This window comes from Pituophis catenifer, unplaced genomic scaffold, assembly GCF_029215685.1.
Source record: "Pituophis catenifer annectens isolate HBS135680 unplaced genomic scaffold, rPitCat1.0.hap2 SCAF_4, whole genome shotgun sequence".
Lineage (NCBI taxonomy): Eukaryota > Metazoa > Chordata > Lepidosauria > Squamata > Colubridae > Pituophis > Pituophis catenifer.
The window spans coordinates 51,536,810-51,563,373 of NW_027256884.1; the positions used below are offsets into that span (position 1 = coordinate 51,536,810).

The 26,564-nt window shown below is 40.9% G+C and overlaps 1 protein-coding gene across 1 annotated transcript in view; it reads left to right on the forward strand.

The window, feature by feature from the left end:
* Positions 1-26,564, forward strand: part of PPEF1 (protein phosphatase with EF-hand domain 1) — a 120,571-nt gene that overhangs the window by 75,907 nt on the left and 18,100 nt on the right. Inside the window, exons 9-13 of the mRNA XM_070943842.1 lie at positions 8,376-8,412; positions 8,639-8,788; positions 9,395-9,709; positions 10,367-10,552; positions 12,886-13,028. Of these exons, the coding sequence (XP_070799943.1) occupies positions 8,376-8,412; positions 8,639-8,788; positions 9,395-9,709; positions 10,367-10,552; positions 12,886-13,028 (831 nt within the window). The remainder of the gene's footprint in view (positions 1-8,375; positions 8,413-8,638; positions 8,789-9,394; positions 9,710-10,366; positions 10,553-12,885; positions 13,029-26,564) is intronic.

Below are 26,564 nucleotides of genomic sequence, written 5' to 3' on the forward strand. Positions count from 1 at the left end.
GGCTGAATTTCACCACTGATCATGATCATGAGTTTCTTGCTTAACAACCTTTATGGTCCTGGAGTTATAGCAGCAACCAGGACTGCTGCAGTTGCCATTGTTTGTGATGTGGTCACATGACATCACACTTCATGTCCACATCACTTAGCAATAGAAATTTCAGTTCCAATTGCCTTTATAACCTCAGACTACTTGTAATGTCACAATATTTTATCTTTTTGTTGTCACTGTGAATAGGATCAGATATGTTTATACATTTCTAATGAAACACCCCACTATCTGAATAAATATGTTCTCACTTTGTTATCATGTGTTTTAGATTAAACAGAAGCAGGAATAAAATTATTTGGAGGCATTTTAAATTTGAACTTTGAGCACTTTTAAAAGTACTTGAGTTTAATGCCAGATTATTTTATAATTTCTAATTTAAATTAGAAAAAGTGTGTGAATATATTGTTTAACTCTTTAAGATATAACTACACTGGTCAACATTCCTATGTATCTAAAAATAAAATTGTATATCTATAGCAGAGAAGATATAAATTACAAGCTGCTTTTCAGTGAAAGAAGGACAGTTTTTCTGTATCTTAAATGCCAGAGAAAATATGGCAGGAATCAGTTTCAGAAAATATATTGGGGTTATAACTGCATTATCATACACCAGTGATGGGTAACCTTTTTGCCATTGCATGCCAAAGCGGGTGGGAACATGGGGGGGGGGTTGTCGTACGTACCCACACCATAATTCAATATTCCCCCATCTCAACCCCCGTGCATGCGAACGCAACCGCCCCACGCACTTCCCCATGCATGCGCGCATGACCCTCCTGTGCCCCGTTTTGGGCCTAGGAGGCCTACCTGAAGCCTCTGGAGGGCAAAAACAGCCTCCCCCACCCCCTGGAGGCCCTCCGGAGGCCCTCCAGAGGCCAGAAATGACCCATTTCCTGACTTCCGGTAGGTCCGGTAGACCCGTTTTTCACCCTCCCCAGGTTCCAGAAGCTTTCCTGGAGCCTCCAGAGGGTGAAAACGGCCTCCCCCATCCCCCTGGAGGCACTCCAGAGGCCGGAAATAGCCCATTTCCCAACTTCCAGTTGGCCCAGTAGGCCCATTTTTCGCCCTCCCCAGGTTCCAGAAGCTTTCCTGGAGGCTGGGGAGGCCTTCCGGAGGCCGAAAACACCCTCCCAGAGCCTCCTTGTGAGCCCTGTACTTACCTGGCATCCAAAACAAACCGCGTGGGGACTCCTGGGAGAAGAGGGGCGATGTGGGCGGGGCCACCTGAAAATCAGCTAGCGGAGCTGAGCTAGGGCAACGGCTCATGTGCCTGCAGATATGGCTCTGCATGCCAACTGTAGCACATGTGCCATAGATTCATCATCACGGTCATATACTGATAATACTAACGGGTCAGCTTTTTCATTTCCAAACACAGACATATGATATAGAATTAAAAATATTTCTTATAGGCAATGTGCTTTACACAGTTATTAATTGTATAAAAGTACTCATTAATTTTATTCTACAGAAATTGTAGCAGAGGATTATTATATAGCCATACAGATTAATAGCAGTGGATGGTAATGAAACAAACAAAATGTTAAAAAGTTATGATATTTATGTAGTTACTTACCAAGCACATCTAAATTATATTAAAGTAACCAAAATATCTTTACAATCCCCAAGACATGTCACAATGTTTCAGCACTCCTAATGATTTGAAATTGAAAGTTGAAAAATTTGACATGTCCTAATGGTTATGTAAGATTTTTGTGTGCAGCTCAGAAACTGATAAATCCAATGAAACTTTGAACATGAAACAACTGATAATCAGCTTTATTTTTCAGATCAGAAAGTAAAACTGGGTGACCTTTTTGTCTCCCACCTTAAACAGAGCAGGCAGAGAGAAAAGCAGGCACGTGCATTAACTAAAACTTTTTCTTTTTTATAGTCTACACATATTGCTTGCATAGATCATCATTGCTATAGAAACATTATTTCATATCCATTAGTTCATGCAAACCTCATGATTTTTCTCAGCACTCTGAAAACAAAGGACTTTAGTAGGGGAAAGGAATACATTTTCTAGCATTATTATCTCTCATTATGTTACAGCAAACAGGCAGAATTCACATTTTGCATTTACACCAAGTTACTTTAGGAAGGCTACTTGGCAGCCTGGAGGTTTTATCTATGCAGATAGAGCATTAGGTCTATCTGCATAGACCTAATGGAGCTTCTCTCAGCAGCAAGGAATATCAAAAGTTGAATTAGGTACACTGTATATGCTCTAATCCTTTCATTACATAGCCATACAGATCAAATAAAGTGTACAATGTACAGTCACAATGAGCCTTGCTGCTTAATGGTTTCAACTGTCACAGGAAACTCACATAAAGAAACATAGATTATAACTGTGAGAGAAAATCCCCTCACAGTTGCTGTGCCTATTAATGGCCTTTGGCTTAAACAATTAAATAAGCCAATCAGAGCAGCTCCTGGCTTTGAATCTCCCGGGCTTTTCTATGCCGTCCCCTAACTGCCACTGTGACAATATAAAAGGAGATACTTGCCAGCAGACATTTTCTCTTCGGGATCAGAGGCAGAGCTGACGTCACTAAAGCCTCTTCCTTCTGAGGAAGAAAAGCCCGAACTCCAATCGCATAGAGCGATTGCACCAGAGAGCTGACAGGACACTTAAGAAAGAGAATGACATCTAATATTCTTCTTGAATAGACCTTGTTTTATTTTATGTAAATAAAAATAGTTTAGTGTAAACTGCTCGTGAGGCTCATTGGTTCTAGTAGATTGTAAAAGAGATAAGGTTACGGTCCATCGAGGCCTCCTCCATCACAATAACCATAGATGCAAACTAAACACTACCATCTACTACTGAATAATTCTGTAGTTGTCACAATACAAAATACATTCTAACATGTATTCCAACACTCCCACTCAACAACTACTCCTTATAATAGTCCCATTTCTGCTTCAGATCTATAAATCTGCTTCTTATTAGCAGTTTTGTCAAAACATCTGCATTCATGTTATTAGTTTCACAATACGTAAATACAATTTCATTTTGTTCAGTCAGATCATGAATGTAATGATATCTGACATCGATATACTTTGTTCTTGCATTTATCTTGTCATTGGTGGCAAGTTTAATACATCCTTATAACAATTGTCAACCTGCAAAACGACTTCAGCCGAAGCCATGCTTACTTCTGTTTCATTTCTTGGTTGCCATTCAGGGGGGAGGGGGGAGAGAAGGGTGGGGGACTCAGGAATGTGGTATCTCAGTTGGCTAGTCACAACATCTCCCAGCCAGAGTGTGTACCAAGGTCATTTCAATGGATATTTGTTGAATGGCCCATGTTGACCTGAGAGACAAAGGGCAGTGGGGAGATCTTATTCTTTTAACTATCTGTTCTGTCCCCGTCTCACACACGCACACCAGCAGTCGACCAAGAGTTAAAATAAACCAGCAGACAAGAATTTCCTTTGATAACAGAATTGGCAGCAACCCAGTGGCTGCTTGCCAAAAGTTTTTACTTACAAAGGGAAGTTTTTCTCCTCCGTCCGAAACATCAAAGTAAGTCCACAAAAGCCAAAGAATAGTCAAGTCCAGTCCAAAAATCAATCCAAGCAGAGCATATAACAAAGTTCCAGAAATGCAGAATGCCTTGCTAGCTTTCAGTTTTGTTTGTCACAAGGCTTGACTGGCCACCAAACGGGGCCCCTTTTATCCCCTGTGGGGTGTGGTCCAGTGACTCAGCTTAATCTCTGGCACGCCTCTTCCTCAGCTGCGCGCGCTTATCTCTACAACGCTGTCAGGGGTCCAGCCAAGACTCATCTCCATCGCTGTCTAACTGCGGCTGCTCCGAAGTGCCTGTCCCCTGGCCTATCTCTTGGCCTTTGGAGGACACCTGAGGCATTGCCAGAGAGGAGGATCCTGGAGAGGGAGGCCTTGCCAACTCCTCTCCTTCACTTTCGGAGTCTTCTCCCTCTGATAAGACAGGCTCGGGGGTCGGAGTCACAACACTATCCCTGCATGCGGGAATAATTTAGAGCTAGCTTCATCTTTCTAAGTGTCGATATGATGCACTCAGTAAAAGATCTCTTTAACCTGCAAAAAGTGTCAGATCCTGATTCCTTGAGTTCATTACTTGGAACGATGACATCAGTCATATAAGACTGTAGGCTGGGAGATTGTCTCTCCAAGATCTTCAAGCAATTGATGTAACCACACAGTTACTTGACTGGCATAGGCAGTAGCAATGTATTCTGCCTCTGTAGAAGGCAAAACTACTGAGGTTTGCTTCTTGCTGGACCAAGATATAGCACTATTTCCTAATTTGAACAAGTAACCATTTGTGGATTTACAAGTATTTAGGTCACCTGCCCAATCAGAGTCCACATATCCTACAAGGTTCAAATCACCGACTGCAGATAGCTTCAGACTTAAATCCTTTGTTTGTTTGAGATATCTTATGACTCTCTTGATTGATGTCCATTGTCTTTGACTGGTTTACTCATGCGTCTGCTGAAGCAATTTTAGATTTCTGATTTAACAGGAAGCTGCTATTTCTTTATGCTGTATATTAATTCCTAGGTAATAGATCACATATCCAAGATCTTTAGTCTAAAATGTTAGTTAAGCATTGCAGTCAACTTTGCAAGTTTCTCATCTCTTTTGTAAACAATAATCAAGTCATCCACATAGAGTAATATACATATATTTAGAATCTTCACATTTTGGGTATAGAAATGGGTCATCTCTGCTTCATATGAATCCTTTGTCTAGTAAGACTTTGTTTATTTTTTAAATTCCATGCTTGAGCTGATTGCTTGAGTCCATAAAGAGATTTCTGCAACTTGCACACAAGATGTTCTTCTTCACTTTTCACATATCCTTTTGGCTGTGTCATATATAGTTCCTCTTCAATATCACCATTAATTAATTAATTAATTTATTTTGTCAAGCATATAGAAGATAACAGGTAAAAGTATAAACATAATTTGAATACACGAAAAGAGTAAGAGTAAAAAGGAATATTAGGACAGGGACAGTAGGCACACTGGTGCACTTATACACGCCCTCTTAGGAATGGGGTGAAGTCAACAGTAGACAGTTTAAGATTAAAGGTTTGGGGGTTTGGGGAAGAAACCACAGAGTCAAGTAGTGCATTCCAGGCATTGACCACTTTGTTACTGAAGTCATATTTTCTGCAATCGAGTTTGGAGCGGTTTACCTTGAGTTTGTATCTATTATTTGCTTGTGTATTGTTGTGGTTGAAGCTGAAGTAGTCATTGACAGATAGGACATTGTGTCAGATAATTTTATGTACTACACTTATGTCAGACTGAAGTCGGCGTAGTTCTAAGTTTTCTAAGCCCAAAATTTGAAGTCTGGTGGCATAAGGTATTTTATTGCGGTTAGAGGAATGGAGGACTGTTCTCGTAAAATATCTCTGGACTCTCTCAATTGTATTTATGTCTAATGTGCAGTGCTGGTTCCAGACAGATGAGCTGTATTCGAGAATTGGTCTAGCAAATGTTTTGTATGCTCTAGTTAGTAGTACAATATTACCAGAGAAGAAGCTACGGAAGATTAGGTTGATAATTCTTAATGCCTTTTTGGCAATGTTGTTATAGTGAACTTTGGCACTTAGATCTTTAGAAATGAGTACTTCAAGGTCCTTGACAGAGTGAGGGTCATCTACAAGGTCATGTCCATCTAATTTGTATTTTATGTTTTGATTTTTTTTGCCAATGTGCAAGACAAAGCATTTGTTGGTTGAAATTTGAAGTTGCCACGTGTTAGACCAATCTGACACATAGTCAAGGTCTTTTTGAAGGGTAGTTGCATTGTCAGTGGTGTTGAATAGTTTAACATCATCAGCAAAGAGAACACAGTTGCTTTTAACATGATTGCAAAGGTCATTTATATAAAGTATGAAGAGTGTTGGACCTAAAACACTGCCTTGGGGAATACCACTATTAACAGGTACAGGATTTGATAGAGAGCTTCCTATTTTGACCATTTGTTGTCTGTTTGACAGGAAGGCAGCTATCCATTCATGTAGGAGTCCAGAAATGCCATTGGATTTTCGTTTTAGAAGTAATTTGTTGTGTACCACTGAATCAAAAGCTTTACAGAAGTCTATGTAAATTGCGTCTATTGCTTTGCCCTGATCAAGATGTGTAGTACATGTTTTTGCAATGTAGTATTGTAGATTACAGGATAATTTTTTTCTGAAACCAAACTGTTTGTTGGAGAGTAGGTTGTTTGTCTCTAGGTGGAGGGTAATAGATTGGTTAATGATTGATTCCATGACTTTGCAGGTGATGCAACATAAAGAGATTGGTCTGTAATTTTCAACTAGGCTGGGGTCTCCCTTTTTGAAGATAGGGATGACCGTGGCTTGTGACCATTGGTAGGGCAAGGAGCTGGTGCTGAAAGATTTTTCAAAATTATGCTTAGAGGTTCTGCAAGTGCAGTGGAAAGCTTTTTTAAGAAGTAAGCACATAGTCCATCAGGTCCAATAGATAAAGATGGTTTTAGATTGCATAGTGCCTATTCAACATTGTCGTATAAGATCACCATAATCATTGTAATTGTCTTTATTATGACTGGGAAATATTGGGTATGTGTTGTTGCTGTTTAAAAAGACCGAGCCAAAGAACGTGTTAAAGAGATTGGCTTTAACGGTTTCATCAATACAGCCTTCATCGTTTGGTCCTTTTAGGGGTAGGATGGATCTCAAGTCTTTAAGTTTGTTGTTTACAAAATTATAGAAGGCACGGGTGGATTTTGTGCGAAGAAGGTTTTCCTCTTGCTTGATGTGATAATTAGTGCATTCAGTCTTTATTTGTTGGCATAGGTTTTTGTAGCGGTTTTTGAAGTTAACTACCTAGTTAGTTTTGTTTTTTTGCCAAAGAGATTTTTTTTCTGGATTTTAGTTTCCTTATTGTTATTGGTAGTTTATTTTTTCTGGTTTTGGGGGATATTAGTGGTACTTAAAGTTTAATGATTCTTTTGAATCATTGAATCGCACAAGAAAATATTGTAATGGTCGTCAGCAGTATTACAGCCAGTGAATAGAATTTGCCAATCAAGAGATAAGAGTTCATTGTTTATGAGATTGTAGTTGGCTTTTTGAAAGTTATAACTGGGAATCCCATCATTATGATGATTTTTGTGAGGGCGTAAGTTGAGACAAAGTCAATCATGCTGTGGTTGCTATTGGAGAATTGTTCTTTTATTTGTAGTCCATAAATTGAGTTTAAACTGTTGCAGAAGATGAGATCAAGGCAGTTAGTTACTAGATGATCAAGTAGTTGATCAAGTTCCAGATTAGTTACAGTATTGTATAGGGTTGCATATATAGGTTCAGTTGTACATTCATTTAGGGTCCAATTAATAAGTGGCAAATTAAGGTCACCAAGAAAGATTATAGGGTTTGGGCAGGAGGCTGCCCATGTTAGTAGTGAAGTTAACTTGATCACATGTTCAATGTCATAATCTGGGGCTCTGTAACATAGTAAGAATCGAAATGTGGCATTTAAGGACAGGTCACAGACGATGGTCTCAGGAAGAGCAAGCTCCTGTGTAACTTGTGTGTTATACAGTAACACAAAAAACAAAAAAACCCCTGTGTAACTGTTGTGATATCATGGTGCTTCCCATTCAGGATCTCCTGAATGAAACCTCTTGTGGCCTGGTTTCTTCTTTTATTCCACTTGGATAGTCCTTTTCAGTTAATTTCTTTATTATATCAGGATTTCTGTGTCCAAGTCATCTGGATACTGGGTTTACCTCTGGTTTATCTCTAGATTGAAGCTGGGCCCATAATCTGTTAGAAAATTCTGTTTTATTCTATAGAAATTGGAATGTGTGGGAGTAGGAACACAGACAAGAAGCCAAACTTCCATCAGCAATGTTTATTACAGATAATGACTCAGTAAAACCAACATGCAATTTCTGGCTGATAGCCCCTTTTAAAGGAAAACTATCAGCCTTTAACCAATAACATTAAAATATGTTCCGCACCTGCGTGGCAGAAGAAAAGTCTCTGCTCATGTCTGCGCGGACATAACAGAAATTGTAGCAGAGGATTATTATACAGCCATGGAGACTGGTAGCAGATGATGGTTACATAGCCATACAGATCAAATAAAGTGTACAATGTATAGTCACCATGAGCCTTGCTGCTTAACAGTTTCAATTGTCACAGGAAACTCTCCTCAGAACATAAAGAACCAAAGATTATAACCATAGTTGCAAACTAATCACTGCCATACACTGGCTGAATAATTTTGTAGTTGCAATACAAAATACATTCTAGCATGTATTCTAACAATTATTTTCATTTCAGATATGGTTTCACAAAAGAAATTATGAAGAAGTATAAGGTTAGTATTTTATCTCACTTTGATAAAGGCCATCAAATTAACAAAGCAACAGAACAGATTGTCCTGATTTACATAAATTACCAGGCCATTAGCAATTACTGGTCTAGAGTTGTCCTAAAAATACTTGCCTTCATTTGTTCCTATTTTATTGTAAAGCCAAAATGAAGCTGTCCATAAGTCTTAAAGAATAGTTCAAGAGTGTCTAACCCAGCATTTTATTTGACAGACCTATGGGAAACCAATTTTGCATCTTCTAGAAGATGTCTACAGCTGGCTTCCTCTTGCTACTATTATTGACAATCAAGTTCTTATTTTACATGGTGGAATATCAGATACGACAGATTTGAAGTTCCTGAATTCATTCCACAGGAACAAGGTAGGAATTATACACATAAAAGTACTTTGTTATCTTACTGGTTTTAGCTCCAGTCTTGCTCACAAGAACTAAAATTCTATTAAATTCTACTAAAATCTAGTAAATGTATATATACCTAGATATTTATATACAGCATATATGTACATACTCTATACATATCTATATATGTAGTGCATATATACCGTATCAAGTATTATCTTAACCAAGTTCTTCAGAAAGGAAAACAATTCTTTTTAGATTGTGCTTTCCAACTGTTTAGATTCAATTTATGATGAACAACTTTGAAGGAAATGTTACTGAAAAACAACTGCAGGTAATTCTATGGAGTACAATTCTTTGACATTTCCTTGTCAAACAATAAGAGGTACTTTCCAAAGGTTTGCTCTCATAGTCACATATATACATACATACATACATACATACATACATACATACATACTCTTTAAGTATGCTTTTTTTTCTTTGTGTGTTCACTTACATTTGGAAAGGGCACCCAGCATACACTGAAGGACAGACTAATCTGTTCTTGACCAAACAGCATTTGCATATCTATATTTAGCAATGTTGTTGCTCTGCGGATAATGATCATGAATTTTATCTTCATAGTTGAAGTCTTTGCTGAGGCCAGTGAAGTCAAATATGGAAGCAATCTACGAGCCACAGAAAACCAGTATCAATCTCACAGAAAGCAAAAAATGCAATTCTGGGCAAGACATCTCCAAGAAAAATGTAATAAAGTCTACATCAGCATCCTGTGAGAGAAGACTATATGCCAAGGAAGTGGGTGATATCAAAAGCAATCTTGATGGCACCCATGACATAACCAGTTCTAGCTCATTTCAGAATGTGCAGTGTCTTAAGCCTTACAACTTGATTACCACAAATGCATCTCCAGAATTAACAGCAAAGGAAAGGGAACAAGTATGCCAAAGTTTTATATATAGTCTCTTTTTCCAAAATATGGGTTATAAGGATGTTCAAACTGGAAACAACTTTTGTAAAGATAGAAAATAAAGCTTTAATTGGGTAACCAAATACAAGCTGAATAAATAATTTCTACTAGAAATTTGCTACCCCAAATTTGTCTTGTTTCTTTATATCTAATTCTTGCAGGCTAATAGAAAATGTGGGGTAAGACTTGCAGCCCCTGTCTTCTAGAATTCAATTTTTGTGATGATAAAAGGGCTCAATATGCTTATTAATATATCAATAATTGGGTGTCCATAATTGTCTCCCATTTAGAGAATTTCCCTCTAAGCACTTTATTTAAACTTTATTTAACATCAGATGGTAGTATCAACTACTAGAAGATGGACAGAGTATGTCAAAATGGGTCAATTTCACTGAAGCTAAATAGATAATTGTTTCAACCCTGGACTGCAATTATCAAAACCAGATTGCAGTTATATTAATTTATGCATTGTGATTTAACTTTCTTACCATTCTAATTTAGTTCATCAGTATAATAAGTTTCATTGTCATATATATCCCTTGTGGGAATCATTAAAGACATGAGCACTTATTTCAAATACTGGAAAATAATAGGATTATTTTATGTTCATTCATTTGCATGGAAAGGTGATGGATATTCTCTGGAGTGATCCTAAGCATCAAAATGGTTGTTTACCAAATAAAATTCGAGGAGGAGGTTGTTACTTTGGTCCAGATATTACTGCCAGATTGTTGCAGCGTTATAATTTGAAATTGCTCATCAGGTCTCACCAGTGCAAACAGGAAGGTTATGAGATCAGTCATAATGGAAAGGTAATTGGTACTTTAAAGTTCAAATTTCACAGCTAAAAAGATTGTAACAGATTGTACTAGAGGGACAGCTCCAACTCAATATTGATATGGCAATCATTATTCTTAATCATATCAAGCGTGATTTCTTGAATTTTAATCATGATTTCATTTTTTCCACAATGCAAAATAGAATAAGGAGGAATCACTATTTAGATGGAAAGACTAGCTGAAAAGAGAAAAATATTCTATGGGCAAATAGTTATGTCAGTTTTCTGCTTCTGTAGAAAAATACTATAACTCTATTTGTCATTCTTTGTTCTATCCTCTTCCATGCATTGGAAAACATCATGGCTGCCAGAAGTTTGAATAACTTAATTTTCTGGTATGTTCTTAGGGTTGCCAGGTGTCCACTATTTGAGCGGACAGTCCACTTTTTTCACATTGTGTTCACTATTTTTTTTTCACAAAATAGTGGACTTTTTTTTATTCAAAAGCTTTATGATGAAATGGTACGTAATCTAAAGCTGTACAGTCTAAGAGAATAAGGATAGGAGAATCGCGTTTTGTCTTTTTTTTCATAAATTAGAATGAGACAAAGATCGAATGCTCATTGCAATAATCACATTTTACACAACAGCACAAAAAATGCATTAAAGCAGTTATCTTTTGATATCGAAAATGTAGTGCTGAAGGTTTTTGCCGAATTTTCGAATTCTGCGAAGAAACAAGAAGAGTTGAAATCATTTTTTGAGCTTTGCGAGTCAGAATTCCATGAAGTTTTGCGCCATGTTCCAACACGTTGGTTAAGTTTGTTTAAAGTGGTCGAAAGACTTCTTTTAAACTGGATATCTCTAAAATCGTATTTTATTTCTCTTGGATCTGATGAATGCCATAAGGTTATCTGGAACCTTATTTCGGATCAGGAAAATGAACTTGCAAAGGACGATGAACCAACAATTTCAGAATTGTATTTATATTTCACGCACTTCTTCATGTCAATAATGCAAGACACCCTACTGAAGCTGGAAAGCAAGAAAATTCTTGCATGTGATCTTCACATTATCATGTGTAAGCTGCGTGATTCTTTGCAAAAAAAATACGATGAGCAGTTTTTTGGGATGAAAGTTTAATTTGCCTTACGTAAAAAACATTTGCCTGAGAATGCTGTGCAAAAGTTCAAGAAAGAAGCCATCAACGTGTATCAAAGAGCCATTGCATACCTAGAAAAGTGGTATAATTTCACTGATTCAGTATATGAGACGCTAAGTTGTTTCAATCTAATTGATCGCAATAATCCTCCAACTTTAGAAGAAATGACAAACATCTGGTTATTATCACCATGGCGAGAAGAACTTCCACCCAACACTCTCTTCAATGAAATTTCTGCCTTAAAAGAAGTTTATGTTCATCTGCAGGGCAATTCATCCCTTGATAAGTGGACGTACTTTTTCAAGAAAGAGCCAGCTCCGAGTTTACTGAAACTGTTCCAGTATTGTGCATCAATTCCGGTATCAAATGCAAATGTTGAACGAATTTTCAGCGCCATGGGAAATTTGTGGACTGACGAACGTAACCGACTGTTTGTATCAGTTCGAAGTGAACTTTGTATATTTTTTAATATTTCTCAACGTTGTACTGAAATTAAAGAATTATTCCTTAAACACAAAGAATTGATCAAAGCTGCACAGTCAAATAAAAAATACATACGACAGCAAAGTAAAATGTAATTTAATATTTTACATATTATTATAATATATTTGATGTTTTGAATTTTAAGTAAAGTTTTGAAGTGATTATTTTAATACGTGTTAAAATGTTTGTAAGAAAATATATAATTTAATTGTAAAAAAATTTATTATTTTTTTACTACTTAACACCCCCCCCCCCCCGCTTGTCCGCTATTTTTTGGAAGCAGACCTGGCAACCCTATATGTTCTTGGTTTTTTTGTCCTTCCTTCAAAACATACAAACTCCCTTCCATATCTGAGAATATAGGATGGTTTGTTGAGGGAGAAGCTTTATATACAAGGAAATGGCTATTTATACCATAATTATTCCATTCTTGATCTTTAGGAGTGAGCTATCATAGCTCTTCAAGTGTGCATCAAATCACATTAAAAGGTGTGTTCAGAACTTGACACCCCCACCCCCCGCTTTTTAGATACACAGAGCCACAGCTATCTAAGCTTCTTTTTCATTGTTTTTCCAACAATGAAAAAAGCTACTTATACACTGTTCACAGTATATAGAATTATAACATAATGCTTGGTTAATTCTACCATTTGTTCACCTGTGACTAGTCTGGTTCTAAGCATACTGTATTTTAAGTGATAGCTGTTTTCTTTTTTAAATAGGTCATCACTATTTTTTCTGCCTCAAACTACTATGAAGAAGGAAGCAATCGTGGTGCCTATATCAAACTAAATCCAGATTTGATTCCTCATTTTGTTCAGTATCAAGTCAGCAAATCTACATGTAAGCAGACACTTCATCAGAGGTAAAACTAAAAAAGCATGCCTATTGCTTAAAAACATGCATATTGGGATGCTAAACTAACCATTGTTATATATTATAGTGTAACTACTGGTGGGTCAGTCTTTGCTAAAAACATTACTTAGGATTAGAAATGATCAGCTGATGTTTTATGACTGCAGTCAAATTTATGCCTTTCCTTTTGGAAGATGATTTCTTTTAGACAGTACAATAGTTCTTGAGTTACAATGGCAATTTGGACTGGAATTCCTGTTGCTAAGCAATATGGCCATAAATTATGAAATTATGTGACTGAATCTCTTAGTAACAGTAATCCTGTCAGTTCCCACCAGTAATTAGATGAAAACCCATCCCAATCCAAGCCATTCCCAGCTTGGTCCTTCCTAACACCTGAGCCTTGGTAAGATAAAGGATTGCAACTAGTTTACCTCCAGCATCCTCCTGTTGAGGATGTTGCCTCAAGTCTCAAACTTGTGGCCTGCCAGCTGCCAGCAGAGCTGGTGGCAGATTCAGACGATGAGGAGGTTGGGGAGGAACTTGGGCCAGTTCTGGAATCTGGGGAAGGCTCTGATGGATGCTGTGCTTCGGATGAAGAGATAGACCCAGGGCCATCCGACATTTCCCAGCTACCGGAGAGGCAGCTACCATTGGAGGCCGATATGAGTGAGGAGGAAGAACAGCTGGAGCCTCTTCCAGATGCACATATGCACAGAGCAGTTAGGAGAGAAGAACAATGGAGGACAAGGAGTCGACTTGGGAAGTAAAGCACACGTGGACGCTGAATGACTCCCCCCTGGCTGGGGAATAAATAGAAGGAAAGGGGAGTGGTTGTCATAGGAGACAACAGTTTGTATTTCTGAAGATTTTGCTCATTGTGTTTTGTGCCACAAAGATTGCTTACCAGAACTTAAATTGCAGCCTTTCAGCTGGGAGCTCACGGCCTTGCAATTATCGCAAGGAACTGATAAGGTTTGTTACTGCAGTTAACTCTTTGAAGGATTATGAGCCGAGGTAGCGCAATGGTTAGAGTGCAGTACTGCAGCTACTTCAGCTGACTGCTAGTTCAGCAGATCAGCGGATCAAATCTCACTGGCTCAAGGTTGACTCAGCCTTCCATCCTTCCGAGGTGGGTAAAATGAGGACCCAGATTGTTGGGGGCAATATGCTATTTAGTATACTGTCTTTAGTGTAAGCCGCCCAGAGTCCTCGGAGAGTGGGCGGCATAGAAATATTATTATTATTATTATTATTATTATTATTATTAATAATAATAATAATAATAATAATAATAATAATAATATTGCCTGGACTTTTCAGTGGGCGAATGCAATTAATTCACAAGAGGTAAATAAAGAGGGGGTTTTTGTGATAAGGAGTCTGTTTCTTGCTTCTGCTAAGGCTGGGTCAGAACTGTTTGTCTCCTACCCCAACAACCCTCTACTAAAATGGAGCAATTTCTTACAGAGAATGCTCAGCTCACCCAACAGGTGGCCTTGCTGGCAGCATAGGTTGTGCAACTTCAAGCTCACGCTGCTTTGCCTCCCCGGAGCAAATGCCCAGTGGCGGTGCCTGATAAATTCGATGGCAACCAAGCTATGTTTCCAGCATTTTTGGGACAATGCCAGCTCTTTATCAGCCTGAGAGCTGAAGACTTTCCCACTGACTGGGATAAAATGGGGTTTATGATTAGCCTTCTCTCTGGTGCTGCGGCCCACTGGGCAATGCCCCTGCTGTTCCAGGCTAGCCCTTTGCTGGATGATTTCCAGGGCTTTTGTGACTACCTCAGGCTCATGTATGAGGACTCCATTAAGACTCAAACCGCTACCTGACACCTGAAAAACCTAAAGCAGGGCCGGTGCCCTCTACAGGAATATATAAGTGAGTTTAGGCTGCTTAGCCAAGATTCGGCCTGGAATGAGGCTGCCCTCATGGACACTTTCCAAGATGGGTTGTCGGAGGAGTTGCAGGACGAGCTGGTCCATGCCGATGTTCCTCCGAACCTCAACACGCTGGTCCATCTTTGTCTCTGGATTGACGCTTGGTTGCAGTGATGGGGGAGTCACTGTACCTCCCAGGAGACCCAGGTGGTCCCGGTCATGTGCGAGACCCCAGCTCTGTGGGAGGAGCCCATGGAATTAGGTGCAGCCAGGCTCCACCTGTCGGTGACTGAGAAGAACAGACAGCGCTCAGGGGGGTGGTGTTTCTATTATGGGGAACCTGGGCACATGGCCGCCTCTTGCCCTAAGAAGCGATGAGGGGCGTTGGCTACTGGGCCTGCCCCACAGCCACAGAACATCTTGCCAGGAAATGCCCTGAACCCAACCTAGTGGAGGTACTAGGTTGGGCACCCACCAACACAGAACCACGCCCATTAGACATTGCCCCCGGAGCCCCCTGGCACGAGTGTTCTTGTCCAGTAGTCCACAGGGGATTCCGGTACATGCTCTGGTCAACTCAGGGCCACCACAAACTTTATGGATGCGGCATTTGTGGCTAAATGTGCTGTTCCTCACTGCCCAGTGGACCCACCTCTGCTCGTGGAGACCATTGATGGCTGGGTGCTTCTGTCTGGGCCAATTAAGGCCATGTAACCGTTGCGCCTGGTCATCAGCTCTCATGGGGAAGCCATTCAGTTTTCTATCACCTCTGCCCTGTATTTCCCCATAGTCATGGTCTTGGCTTGGCTCCGGACGCACAATCCGCAAATATACTGGTCCCAGAACCTAATCATCTTCCCGAGTTTGCAATGCATGGACCACATCTATCAAGTCTGTGCAGGCCAGTTGCTGAGTCTGCCCGGGGTTGCTCTGCCTTTCGGCCTGGTGGATTTAGCAGACGTCTTCAGCAAAAGAGATGGACTACTTGCTCCCACATCGACCATATGATTGCCCCATCAATTTGTTTCTGCATGCTCCGCTCCCAGTGGGGCATTTGTACTCTATGTCTGACCCTGAGTTGGCCACGTTGCAGGACTTCTTGGACAAAAATCTGGCTCGGGGTAGCAGAGATATTTGTATTAGGAATTGTGCCAGAAATATACAATAGAGAATTGAGATACTTGATTGTGAATGTTTTAACAGCAGCTAGAATTGTGTTTGCAAAAAACTGGAAAAATAAGAAAATACCAACTCAAGATGAAGTTATTAAGAAAATTATGGAATGTGCTGAAATGAGTAAATTGACATTTGAAATTAGAGAACAAGAAGATAAAACAATACTATAAGATATGGGATTTATTTTACCAATGGCTAGATAAGAAAGCATGGAAATGAAGTATGAAACATGAAATGAATGTTATAAATATAATACTTGAAAATAATTTTTATGAAGCGGTAAAGCCATTGTTAAACAAATAATAAATGTTTATTTATTGTTTATTTGTTTGAAAATTTGAGAAACTAAATAACTAGTACATTTTGAATATGGAGATGAAGCACAAAAGATTTGTAACTGACCGACACACTGTTTGAAATTGTAATGGAAGATGAATTTATGTTTTATGTTTTGTTTAAAAATTCAAAAAAAATTCAAAAAAAAAAAACTGGCTCAGGGTTTTATCCAGCTCTCATCATAGCCAGTGTCCACACTGGTGTTGTTTGTGAAGAAGAAGACCAGAGACTTGAGGCTCTATTGTGACTATTGCAAATTGAACGCCATCACCGTGCGCAATTGATATCCTCTGCCCCTCATTTTGGAACTGTTGGAATGGCTCCAAGAGGCCACTGTCTTCACAAAACTGGACCTGCGGGAAGCCTATAATCTAGTTCGGATCTGGCTCAGGGATGAATGGAAGACTGCATTTGGCACCAGGTATGGACACTTGGAGTATACTGTCATGCCGTTTGGGCTGGCCAATGCCCTCGCCATCTTCCAACATTTTATGAACGATATTTTCTGGGACCTGTTAGATGACTTTGTTGTGAACTACCTGGGCGACATCCTGATCTACTCTCCCTCCCGGGAGAGCCACCAACAGGACCTAAGCCTGGTCCTGCAATGGCTCCAGGAGAACTGCTCGTTTGCTAAACTGGAGAAATTCCAGTTTTATCAATCAACCATTGATTTCCTGGAACATCGCATTTCTTCTGAGGGCAATGCTATGGAGCCGCACAAGGTTAAGTCTCTGTGCAGTTGGCAATCTCCTCAGCAAGCTAAGGATGTCCAGCGACTCCTCAGGTTTGCCAACTACTATTGGACATTTATCCCTGGCTTTGCTTCTCTGACAGCGCCCCTCACTTGTCTCCTTCAGAAAAAGATTCCGTTTTGATTGAGTATCCCCGAGCAACAAGCGTTCCAGGCCTTGAAGCAAGCATTCATGCAAGAACCCATCTTGAAACATCCCAATCCCCACCATACGATTGTAGTGGAAGTGGATGCATCTGAAGTTGCTGTCAGAGTGGTGCTACTCCAGGCTCACACGCCCAGTGATATCCTCTTCCCTTGTGCATACTACTTGCGGAAACTAAACTCCGAATGCAACTATACCATCTGGGAGAAGGCGCTACTGGCAATTAAGGTGGCGTTTGAGGTCTGGAGACATCATTTGGAGGGGGCTCGACTTAAAGTCCGGATGGACCACAAAAACATTGAGTTCCTGCAGACCACCTGGAAATTGAACCAATGCCAGATTCGGTGGTCCCTCTTCTTTGCCAGGTTCTTTGCCAATTTCTGCATCACCTACATCTGAGCAGTTGCAACCAAAGGGCAGACACGGTCTCATGGAAATTGGAGTACTCTTGCACCAAAGACCAGCTCCTGCCCAAGACAGTTCTGCCTATAGAGTCCTTCTCCGCGGTTCGGAAGCCAGTGGACTTTCAGATTCGGAAAAAACAAGGCATGACGCTTGGGTGGAGCAATGGCGGGAAAAGGTGGGGCCCGCCTCTCCATGGGCATTCACTGAGGAATGCTTGAGGTATCGAGACAGGATAATGTGCTGGTGGGGCCACTCCGGGGACTTATCCTCTTGCAATGCCATGACAATCCTGCAGTGGAGCACTTTGGCCTCTTCAAGACCTTGAACCTGGTTCTCATACCTTCTGGTGGCCTCGATTATGACATGATGTACAAGCCCATATCATGTCCTGTGTACGGTGCTGGCAGGCCAAGTTGGCAATTGGAGTTCCCCAGGGCTGCTCCAGCCATTGCCGACACCTGACAGACCCTGGGGCGCCATTTCCATGGACCTCTTGATGGATTTGCCTCCGTCTTCCAGATTTACGACCGTGTTCATGGTTGTAGACATGCTGATGAAGATGGCACATTTTGTCGGGCCCTCAAAACCTTCTTATTTCATCAAGTCGGGCTGGCCTAATCTCTCCAATTGTGTATTTGAATTTGGATTTTTAATGGGGGATTTTAACTGTCGGGCCAAAATGTTTAATTTATTTTTAAATTGTTTTTAAATTTTGTATTTGATGTTTTTTACTTCTGGCTGTTCACCACCCTGAGTCCTTCGGGAGAAAGGCGGTATATAAATTTAAATATTAAATTAAATTTAAATTAATTCCTTGTCGTTGTTTACCGATGGCCCACACCACCACCTGCATCTTCATCCAACATGTCTTCCAGCTGCATGGCCTACCTGATAGGGCTGTGTTGGACAGAGAGGCTCAATATACAGCCCAGTTCTGGAAAGGGCTGGTGACAGCCTTGGATGTGAAAATCTGCTTGTCATCAGCGCATCATCCAGAAACCAACAGAGAAAGTGATTGGGATCCTGGAGCTGGAACAACCTGCGCTGTTTCATGAACCATAAGCAGGACAGTTGGGCGGATTATCTGGCAGTTGCGGCGTTCATGTTCAACAACTTGCAGCACACCTCCACGCAGATGACACCTTTCTTGGCCAATGTGGGGTATCATCCTCAGTTGTTTTCCCTCACACAACTCAACTCACTGTTTCTGGTGGCTAATGACTATCTGGCTGAGTTACAGGCTGTCCATCAATTGGTGCAATGGTATCTGGATAAAGCCAAAGTTGATTATAAAAAAGTCATGGACTGGTCTCAGCAAGAGATGCCCGCCTTGGCTGTGGAGGATTGGGTATGGCTGTCCACCAGGCACCTTCCGTCAGACCAGCCAGTCAAAAAGTTAGACCACCGGTACCTTGGCCCTTTCCCCATTGAAGCAGTCATCAATCCAGTCGCCTATCCCTACATTGCCATGCACGTTGCAAGTCCATCCAGTCTTTCATCGATCCCTCCTTGTTCCAGAATGGCCAGCCTGTCTGCTCCGCCAATCAGACCGGACCCAATTGACAGAGATGGGCCACCCGAGTACAAGGTCACCAGCATTCAGGACTCCCAGTGGATGAAAGGATGGTTCCAGTCCCTGATCGAGTGGAAGGGTTATGGGCCGGAGGATTTCACATGGGAGGATGCACCTGCTTTGGTGCATGCACCTGCTTTGGTGCAGGCTTTCCATGACCAATTCCCGTCATGGCAACACCCAGATCATCAGACCAAGGGGAAGGGCCCTGCGGTGAGGGATAGTGTTGTGGCCCACCAGCTGGCAGCAGACTCGGACAATGAAAAGCTTGGGGAGGAGCTTGGGCCAGTTCTGAAGGCTGGGGAAGGCTGTGGATGCTGTGCATGGGACGCAGAGATAGACCCAGGACCATCTGACATTTCCCAGCCACTGGAGAGGCAGTTACCTTTGGAAGCAGATATAAGTGAGGAGGAGGAACAGCTGGGGCCTATTCCAGATGCGCAGAGCAGTTAAGAGAGGAGAACAATGGAGGACAAGGAATAAACTTGGGAAGCAAAGCACACCTGGACGCTGAATGGCTTCTCCCTGGCTGGGGAATAAATAGAAGGAAAGGGGAGTGGTTGTCATAGGAGACAACAGTTTTTATTTCTGAAGATTTTGTTCATTGTGTTTTGTGCCACAAAGATTGCTTGCCAGAACTTAAGTTGCAGCCTTTCAGTTGAGAGGTCACGGCCTTGCAATTATCGCAAGGAACTGATAAGGTTTGTTACTGCAGTTAACTCCTTGAAGAACTATTGCCTGGACTTTTCGGTGGGTGAATGCAATTAATTCACAAGAAGTAAATAAAGAGGGGGGTTTCGTGAGAAGGAGTCTGTTTCTTGCTTCTGCTAAGGCTGGGTCAGAACACACACTGCAGCCAGTCACACCAGGACCTTACCATAAAGCCTCAACCTCTCCTGCCACCTGTGCCCTGCAACCTCTGCTGTGCCCAGCTGACCTTTGCCGTCTTCCTCTCACTGTTGGTGAGCCCAGCATGCCCAACCTAGCCATATGTGAAGTAGCTGCTGGCTGTACCAGACATTCGTCTGAAGTCACTAACAACATGCATGCCATTGTTGCAGTGCTTTGAAAAGCCTTTAGAAGCCTTCTGAAATCTCAGAAGAACTCTGTATCCGCCGTTCTCCAAATTGCACATTGTTCTTGCAATGCTTTGGAAGGCCTTAGAAGGTTCTGGTCTCATCTTCAGCCTCAAGGCCATTGATGTTAAGAAATGCTACTGTGCAGGGTGTCCAAAAGGACAGAGATTGGGGGAGATATGTGGGTGGGGGGAGTTCAGGTGGCCCTGCAGTTGTAAGTGCATGAATTTTAGCCTCAAGACCATGGTGGAAGGGGTGAAATCCAGCAGGTTCTGACAGGTTCCGAAGAACCAGTAGCGGAAATTTTGAGCAGTTCAGAGAACTGGTAGCAGAAATTTTGAGCAGTTCGGAGAACCAGCAAATACCACCTCTGGCTAGCCCCAAAGTGGGGTGGGAATGGAGATTTTGGAGTATCCTTCCCCCAGGAGTGGGGAGGGAATAGGGATTTTGCAGTATCCTTCCCCTGGAGTGGGGTGGGAATGGAGATTTTGCAGTATTCTCCCCCTGCCATACCCACCAAGCCACACCAAGCCCACCAAGCCACGCCCACAGAACCGATAGTAAAAAAAAATTGGATTTCACCACTGCATGGTGGTACAGTTATTTTGGGGATTGGGGTCAGTACAATTTGGTCAGTGCCGGTGTAAGTATGAATGGCTGTTGAATAAATGATCGTTAAGCAAAGATTACCTGTAGTTGAATAAATGGTGGTATAGTGCACATTGAAGTAGGAGAGACAGCAAAATAAACATTACCTAAAAAATAGGAGTGCTGAATGGAATATAGAATTTGAGGCTGTGCTATTTATTTGTAGCATTCTGCTTCTCCAGATATGTTCTACTGACACTTGTAACTCAACAGGTTTGATACCATGAAATAACAGTACTTTCAAAATAACATTACATTGAACAGAACTGCAGAAGAAACGATGGAATAATACTCCTGTGTTTCTCACCGGGAGGGAAGCAGTTAATAGATAACAGAACAGAATAACAGAGTTGGAATGGACCTTGTAGGTCATCTAGTCCAACCCCTGCCCAACCAGGAGACCCTACACCATTTCTGACAGATGGCAATCTAGTCTCTTCTTGAAAGGTTCCAGTGGTGAAGCTCCCACAACTTCTGAAGGCAAGCTGTTCCATTGGTTGATTGTTCTCACTGTCAGAAAATTTCTCATTTCTATATTGAATCTGTCCTTCATAAGTTTCCATCCATTATTCCTTGTCTGGCCTTCAGGTGTTTTGGAAAATAGGTTGACCCCTCCTCTCTGTGACAGCCCTTCAAATATTGGAAATATTGTCTCCCCTGGTCCTTCTCTTCACTAGACTAGCCATGCCCAGTTCCTGTAAATGTTCTTCATATGTCTTAGCCTATAGTACCCTAATCATCTTTGTTGCTCTTCTCTGCACTCTTTCTAGAGTCTCAACATCTTTTTTATAGTCTGGTGACCAAAATTGGATGCAGTATTCTAGGTGTGGTCTTATTAAGGCTTTATAGAGTGGTAATAGTACCTCATGTGATCTTGATTGAATCTCTCTGTTAATGCAATTTAGGATTGCATTGGCTTTTTTTGGCTACCACTGCACACTGTTGGTTCATATTTAGTTGGTTGTCCACTAAGACTCCAAGATCCTTCTCATACTTACTGCTATTAAGCCTGGTTTCACCCAATATATATGTGTACTTTTTGATTTTTTTTTGCCTAAGTGTAAGACTTTACTTTTCTCTACATTGAATTTCATTTTATTAGTTAGGGCCCAGTGTTCAAGTCTATCAAGGTCCATCTGGATCTTGAGCCTATAGGGTGTTGGCTATTCCTGCCAGCTTAGTATCATCTGCAAATTTGATACGTTCCCCTTCTATTCCCTCATCTAAGTCATTTATGAACATATTGAAGAGTACTGGGCCTAAGGCAGAACCTTGTGGTACCCCACTGCTTACCTACTTCCATGTAAACATTAAGGACTATTCATAGAGTACAGTTTGTCAGTCAGTTACAAATCCATCTAATAGTGATGCTATCTATCCCACTTTTTTCTAGCTTATCAAGAAGTAGGTTGTTGAATGCCTTGCTAAAGTCTAAGTATACTATGTCCACAACATTTCACTAGTCTACTAATTTAGTCACTATGTCAAAGAATGAAATAAGGTTGGTTTGGCATGATCTGTTTTTAACAAACCCATGCTGACTTCTAGTTATTACTTTGTTTCTAGATGTTCGCAGATCTGTTTTTTTATTATCTTTTCCAGTATCCTCCTGGGTATGATGTTAGACTGATTCGTCTGTAGTTTCCTGGATATGTTTTCCCCCCATTTTTTGAAGATGGGAATCACATCAGCTCTTTTCCAGTCCTCTGGTAGTTCCCTGGTGCTCCAAGATTTTTGAAAGACATGGTACAGTGGTTCTGAGATGACATCTGCCAGCTCCTTTAGAACTCTGGGATGTAATTGTCAGGTCCCCATGATTTATATTCATCAAGATCAAACAGGTGTTCTCTTACCATCATTTTTGCTTATTTTAACTTTTGTTTCTAGTCTGTCTTTTACAGTTACGTTTTTGGTAGGTTGGGCTGTAGTTTCTTATTGTGTGAAGACCAATGCAAAGAATGAGTTAAGCAGTTCTGCTTTCTCTCTGTTGCCTGTTATTTCCTTGCCATCTTCTTTTTAGTAGACTGTTTCCCTGATTTTTTTCTTGTTATTTATATGTTGAAAGAAACTTTTTTTTATTATCTTTGACTTTTGTTGCAAGTTGTAAGGTCCAGTCTCTCCCCCTTATTCAAGAAAGTAAAGACTCTTGAAACTTGGCATTTCAAAAGGAACCTTTTATTGAAAAGAGGTGATAGCAGGACAGAATCAAAGCAGGCTCTGCGGTCCCTCAGGTCATACAACTAGGATAAAGGAAATTAGGAACCCCTCCCAACAGTCCGATGTGGATTCAGCCAATCCGCAGGTGTGAAGATGTTATTGTACCGGCCACTCTGAGAAAGAGATAAGAGGACTTTCTCAGAGCCATCTTCTGGCATTGCAATCCACATGGCCCACCCTCCCCTTACATTCCCCAAGAGGTGAGAAATTGCCGGGCAGCTAAGGTGCCAGGCAACAATTATAAATCAGGTGAAAGGTTACACAAAAATGCAATGTAGGATATAGGATACATAGAAAGGAAAATAGAAAGTAAATGTATCAAGAACCAAATCCCCACTTCCTCTGAAGAATGGCAGTTACACGGATCTGACATACTGCCCCCCTTAGAAAAATGGATAATCCACGTGGAAAGGCATAATGTATTATATTATATTATAATCCTAATGTATTATATTAGGAATTAGGATGGTTTGTGAGGGTATTTCAGGTGGAATTTCCTTAACAATGTAGGGGCCTTAACATGTTTCTTGGCTACCCATTTGTTCTGTGAGGAGGGTAGATGTTTCCAGGCTACTAAGTATTGTGGGGAGCCATGAGTAGTGCATGAGTCGAGAATATCTTTGATTTTGAAATGTTGTTCCCCTTCCACCATAAGAGAGACTGGAGGTGTGGGCAAAGGGGGCCTGATGTTCGAGGTGATTTCTAGTTTCAGTAAACTGCAGTGAAATATTGGATGAACCTGTCTAAGTGTTTTAGGGAGGAGGAGCTCTACATTGACAGGATTAATGATTCTTGTGATGGGGAATGGCCCAATGAATTTTGGTCCCAATGTCTTGGAAGGTTGTAAAGATTGTAGGAATTTTGTGGATAAGTATACGTGGTCTCCCACCTTGAAAGGTTTGGGTTCAATTCGCTTTTTATCTGCTTGAGGTTTAAAAGCTGCTCTAGCCTCTTGCAGGGCTAGCCTACTACTGGCCATGTGGTTTGTAAATTTCTCACCCTTGAGGGAGGGGATGTCAGGCTCCTGTGTAGGTAGTTCTGGCATGGAAGTGAATTCTTGCCCCGTGGCTACTTAGAAAGGGGTAAACCCTGTGCTGTTGTTTACAGAGTTATTGTAAGCTACTTCAGCAAATGACAAGAGGTCAGTTCAATTGTCTCGTTGGTAGTTTATAAAACATCTTAAATATTGTTCTAACACCCCATTCACATGTTCAACCCCCTCATTCATCTGGGGGTGATGGGAGGAGCTTAATCCCTGGGCGGTGCCTAATAGATTTAAAAAAGCCCACCAAAATTTGGAAGTGAATTGAACACCCCTGTCAGAAGCAATCCTTTGGGAAGTGCCATGAAGGCGGTAAATGTGCACTAGAAACATTTTGGCTAGTGCTTTAGCTGTTGGGATCTTTTGGCAAGGTAAAAAATGGACCTGTTTTGAAAAAATGTCCATGACAACCCAAATAACCATGTTTCCCACGCTTTCAGGCAGTTCCACAATAAAATCCATGGAAATCTCTCTCCAGAGTTTGGAAGGTTCAGCTGCAGTTTGTAAGAGTCCTGAGGATTTCCCCTGGTGTCTTTTAGCAGCTGTGCAGGTAGGGCAGCTAGCAATATAGCTCTCAATATCTTTTTTAAGGGATGGCCACCAAAATTGTCTTTTGATGAGATGTAGGGTTTTGACAAATCCAAAATGTCCGGCTAATTTGGAAACATGGCATTGTTTCATTAGGTCCAGTCTCTGGCTGGCAGTGACATAAAGTTTGTCTCCTACCCAGGCTAAATGGTCTTTAAGCAAGAGGTTGTTTTTGTGGGCTTGGAACCAGTCATCCTTAACTAGTGCCTCCTTAAATCCTTGAGCTGTTGTGTTGTCGACAGGCTTTTTTTCTTTTAAATGCCTCTGACGATCCCAGCTGAGTTGCCTGATCAGCAGAGGCATTTAAAAGAAAAAAAACCTCTGCCGATCAGGCAACTCAGCTGGGATCCTCAGATCCTTTTAAAAGCATTTAAAAATGCTTTTAAAAGCCTTTGACGATCCCAGCTGAGCCGCGTGATAATCAGAAGCTTTTTTAAAAAAACTTTTAAAAGCATTTTTTTGGCCGAAGAGGTTATAGAAAAAATGCGTTTAAAAGTAAAAAAAAAAAGCCACTGATGATTGTGCAGCTCAGCTGGGCATGGGGGGGCCCAGGGATTTTTTGCTACCGGTTCTCTGAACCACCCGCTGCCATCGCTACCGGATCAGGTGATCCGGTCTGAACCGGGAGCATTTCACCCCTGGATCTGACACAAGTCTTTGTTCATCCTGAGCCTTTGCTTTCCTGACTTCATCTTTGCAGATTATGACTATCTGCTGATATTCTACCTTAGTTAAGAGAGAAATCTCTGTGGCTTCTGTCTTTACTAACAAATTACAGGTAGTCCTGAACTTACAACCATTTAATGACTGTTTGAAGTTGTAGTGGCACTGAAAAAAAATGACTTACAACTGTTCCTTACACTTACAACAATGGCAGCATCTCCATGGCCATGGGACCAAAGTACAGACACTTGGCAACCAGCATGCATTTACAACAGTTGCAGCATCCCAGGCTCATGTGATCACCATTTTCAATCTTTCCAGCAGATTTTTGCCATGCAAAATCAATGGGGAAAGCCAGTTTCACTTAAAAACCAAATGATTCACTTGACAACTGCAATGATTCACTTAACAACTGTGGCAAAAAAGGTCATTCAATTGGGCATGACTCACTTAACAACCACCTTACTTAACAATGGAAATTCTGGGAATTTCCTGGGAAGTTTCCTAGTTTCGGAAATGGGCCCCTTGTTAGTCAACAAGAGTGCTAGTTTACCACTAGCTTATCCGGTACTTAGGAGCTGAGGACTTGGCAGCACAAGGAAACAATAACCAATGGCCATCAACACACCAATCAATCAGTAGGAAGGCACCACATAAATATGGCTCACAGAATAACCCAAAGCACATATTCTGGTAGACAGAAGTTCCCTGAAGATGGGCTCTGGCATGAGTCCGAAAGCTTCGAAGAGTAAACCTCTGGTCCTGGTGACTGACCCAAATTGGATCTTGCAACATATATTTGCCTTGATTCATAATGGAAATTCTGGTCCCAATTGTGGTCATAAATTGAGAATTGCATGTATATTAGATAAGTTTTAATTTACAAGAAATATGATTTAATGCATCCCTTTTATTTTTACTTCTTAAATTAACTGATGTGATCTTATTGGCTATTCCATGGACCACAAGATGAGGATGAGGTGAATGTACTAGTCTTCTCTGCATTGCTATTTACACCTAATTTACAGAAATGGAATAAT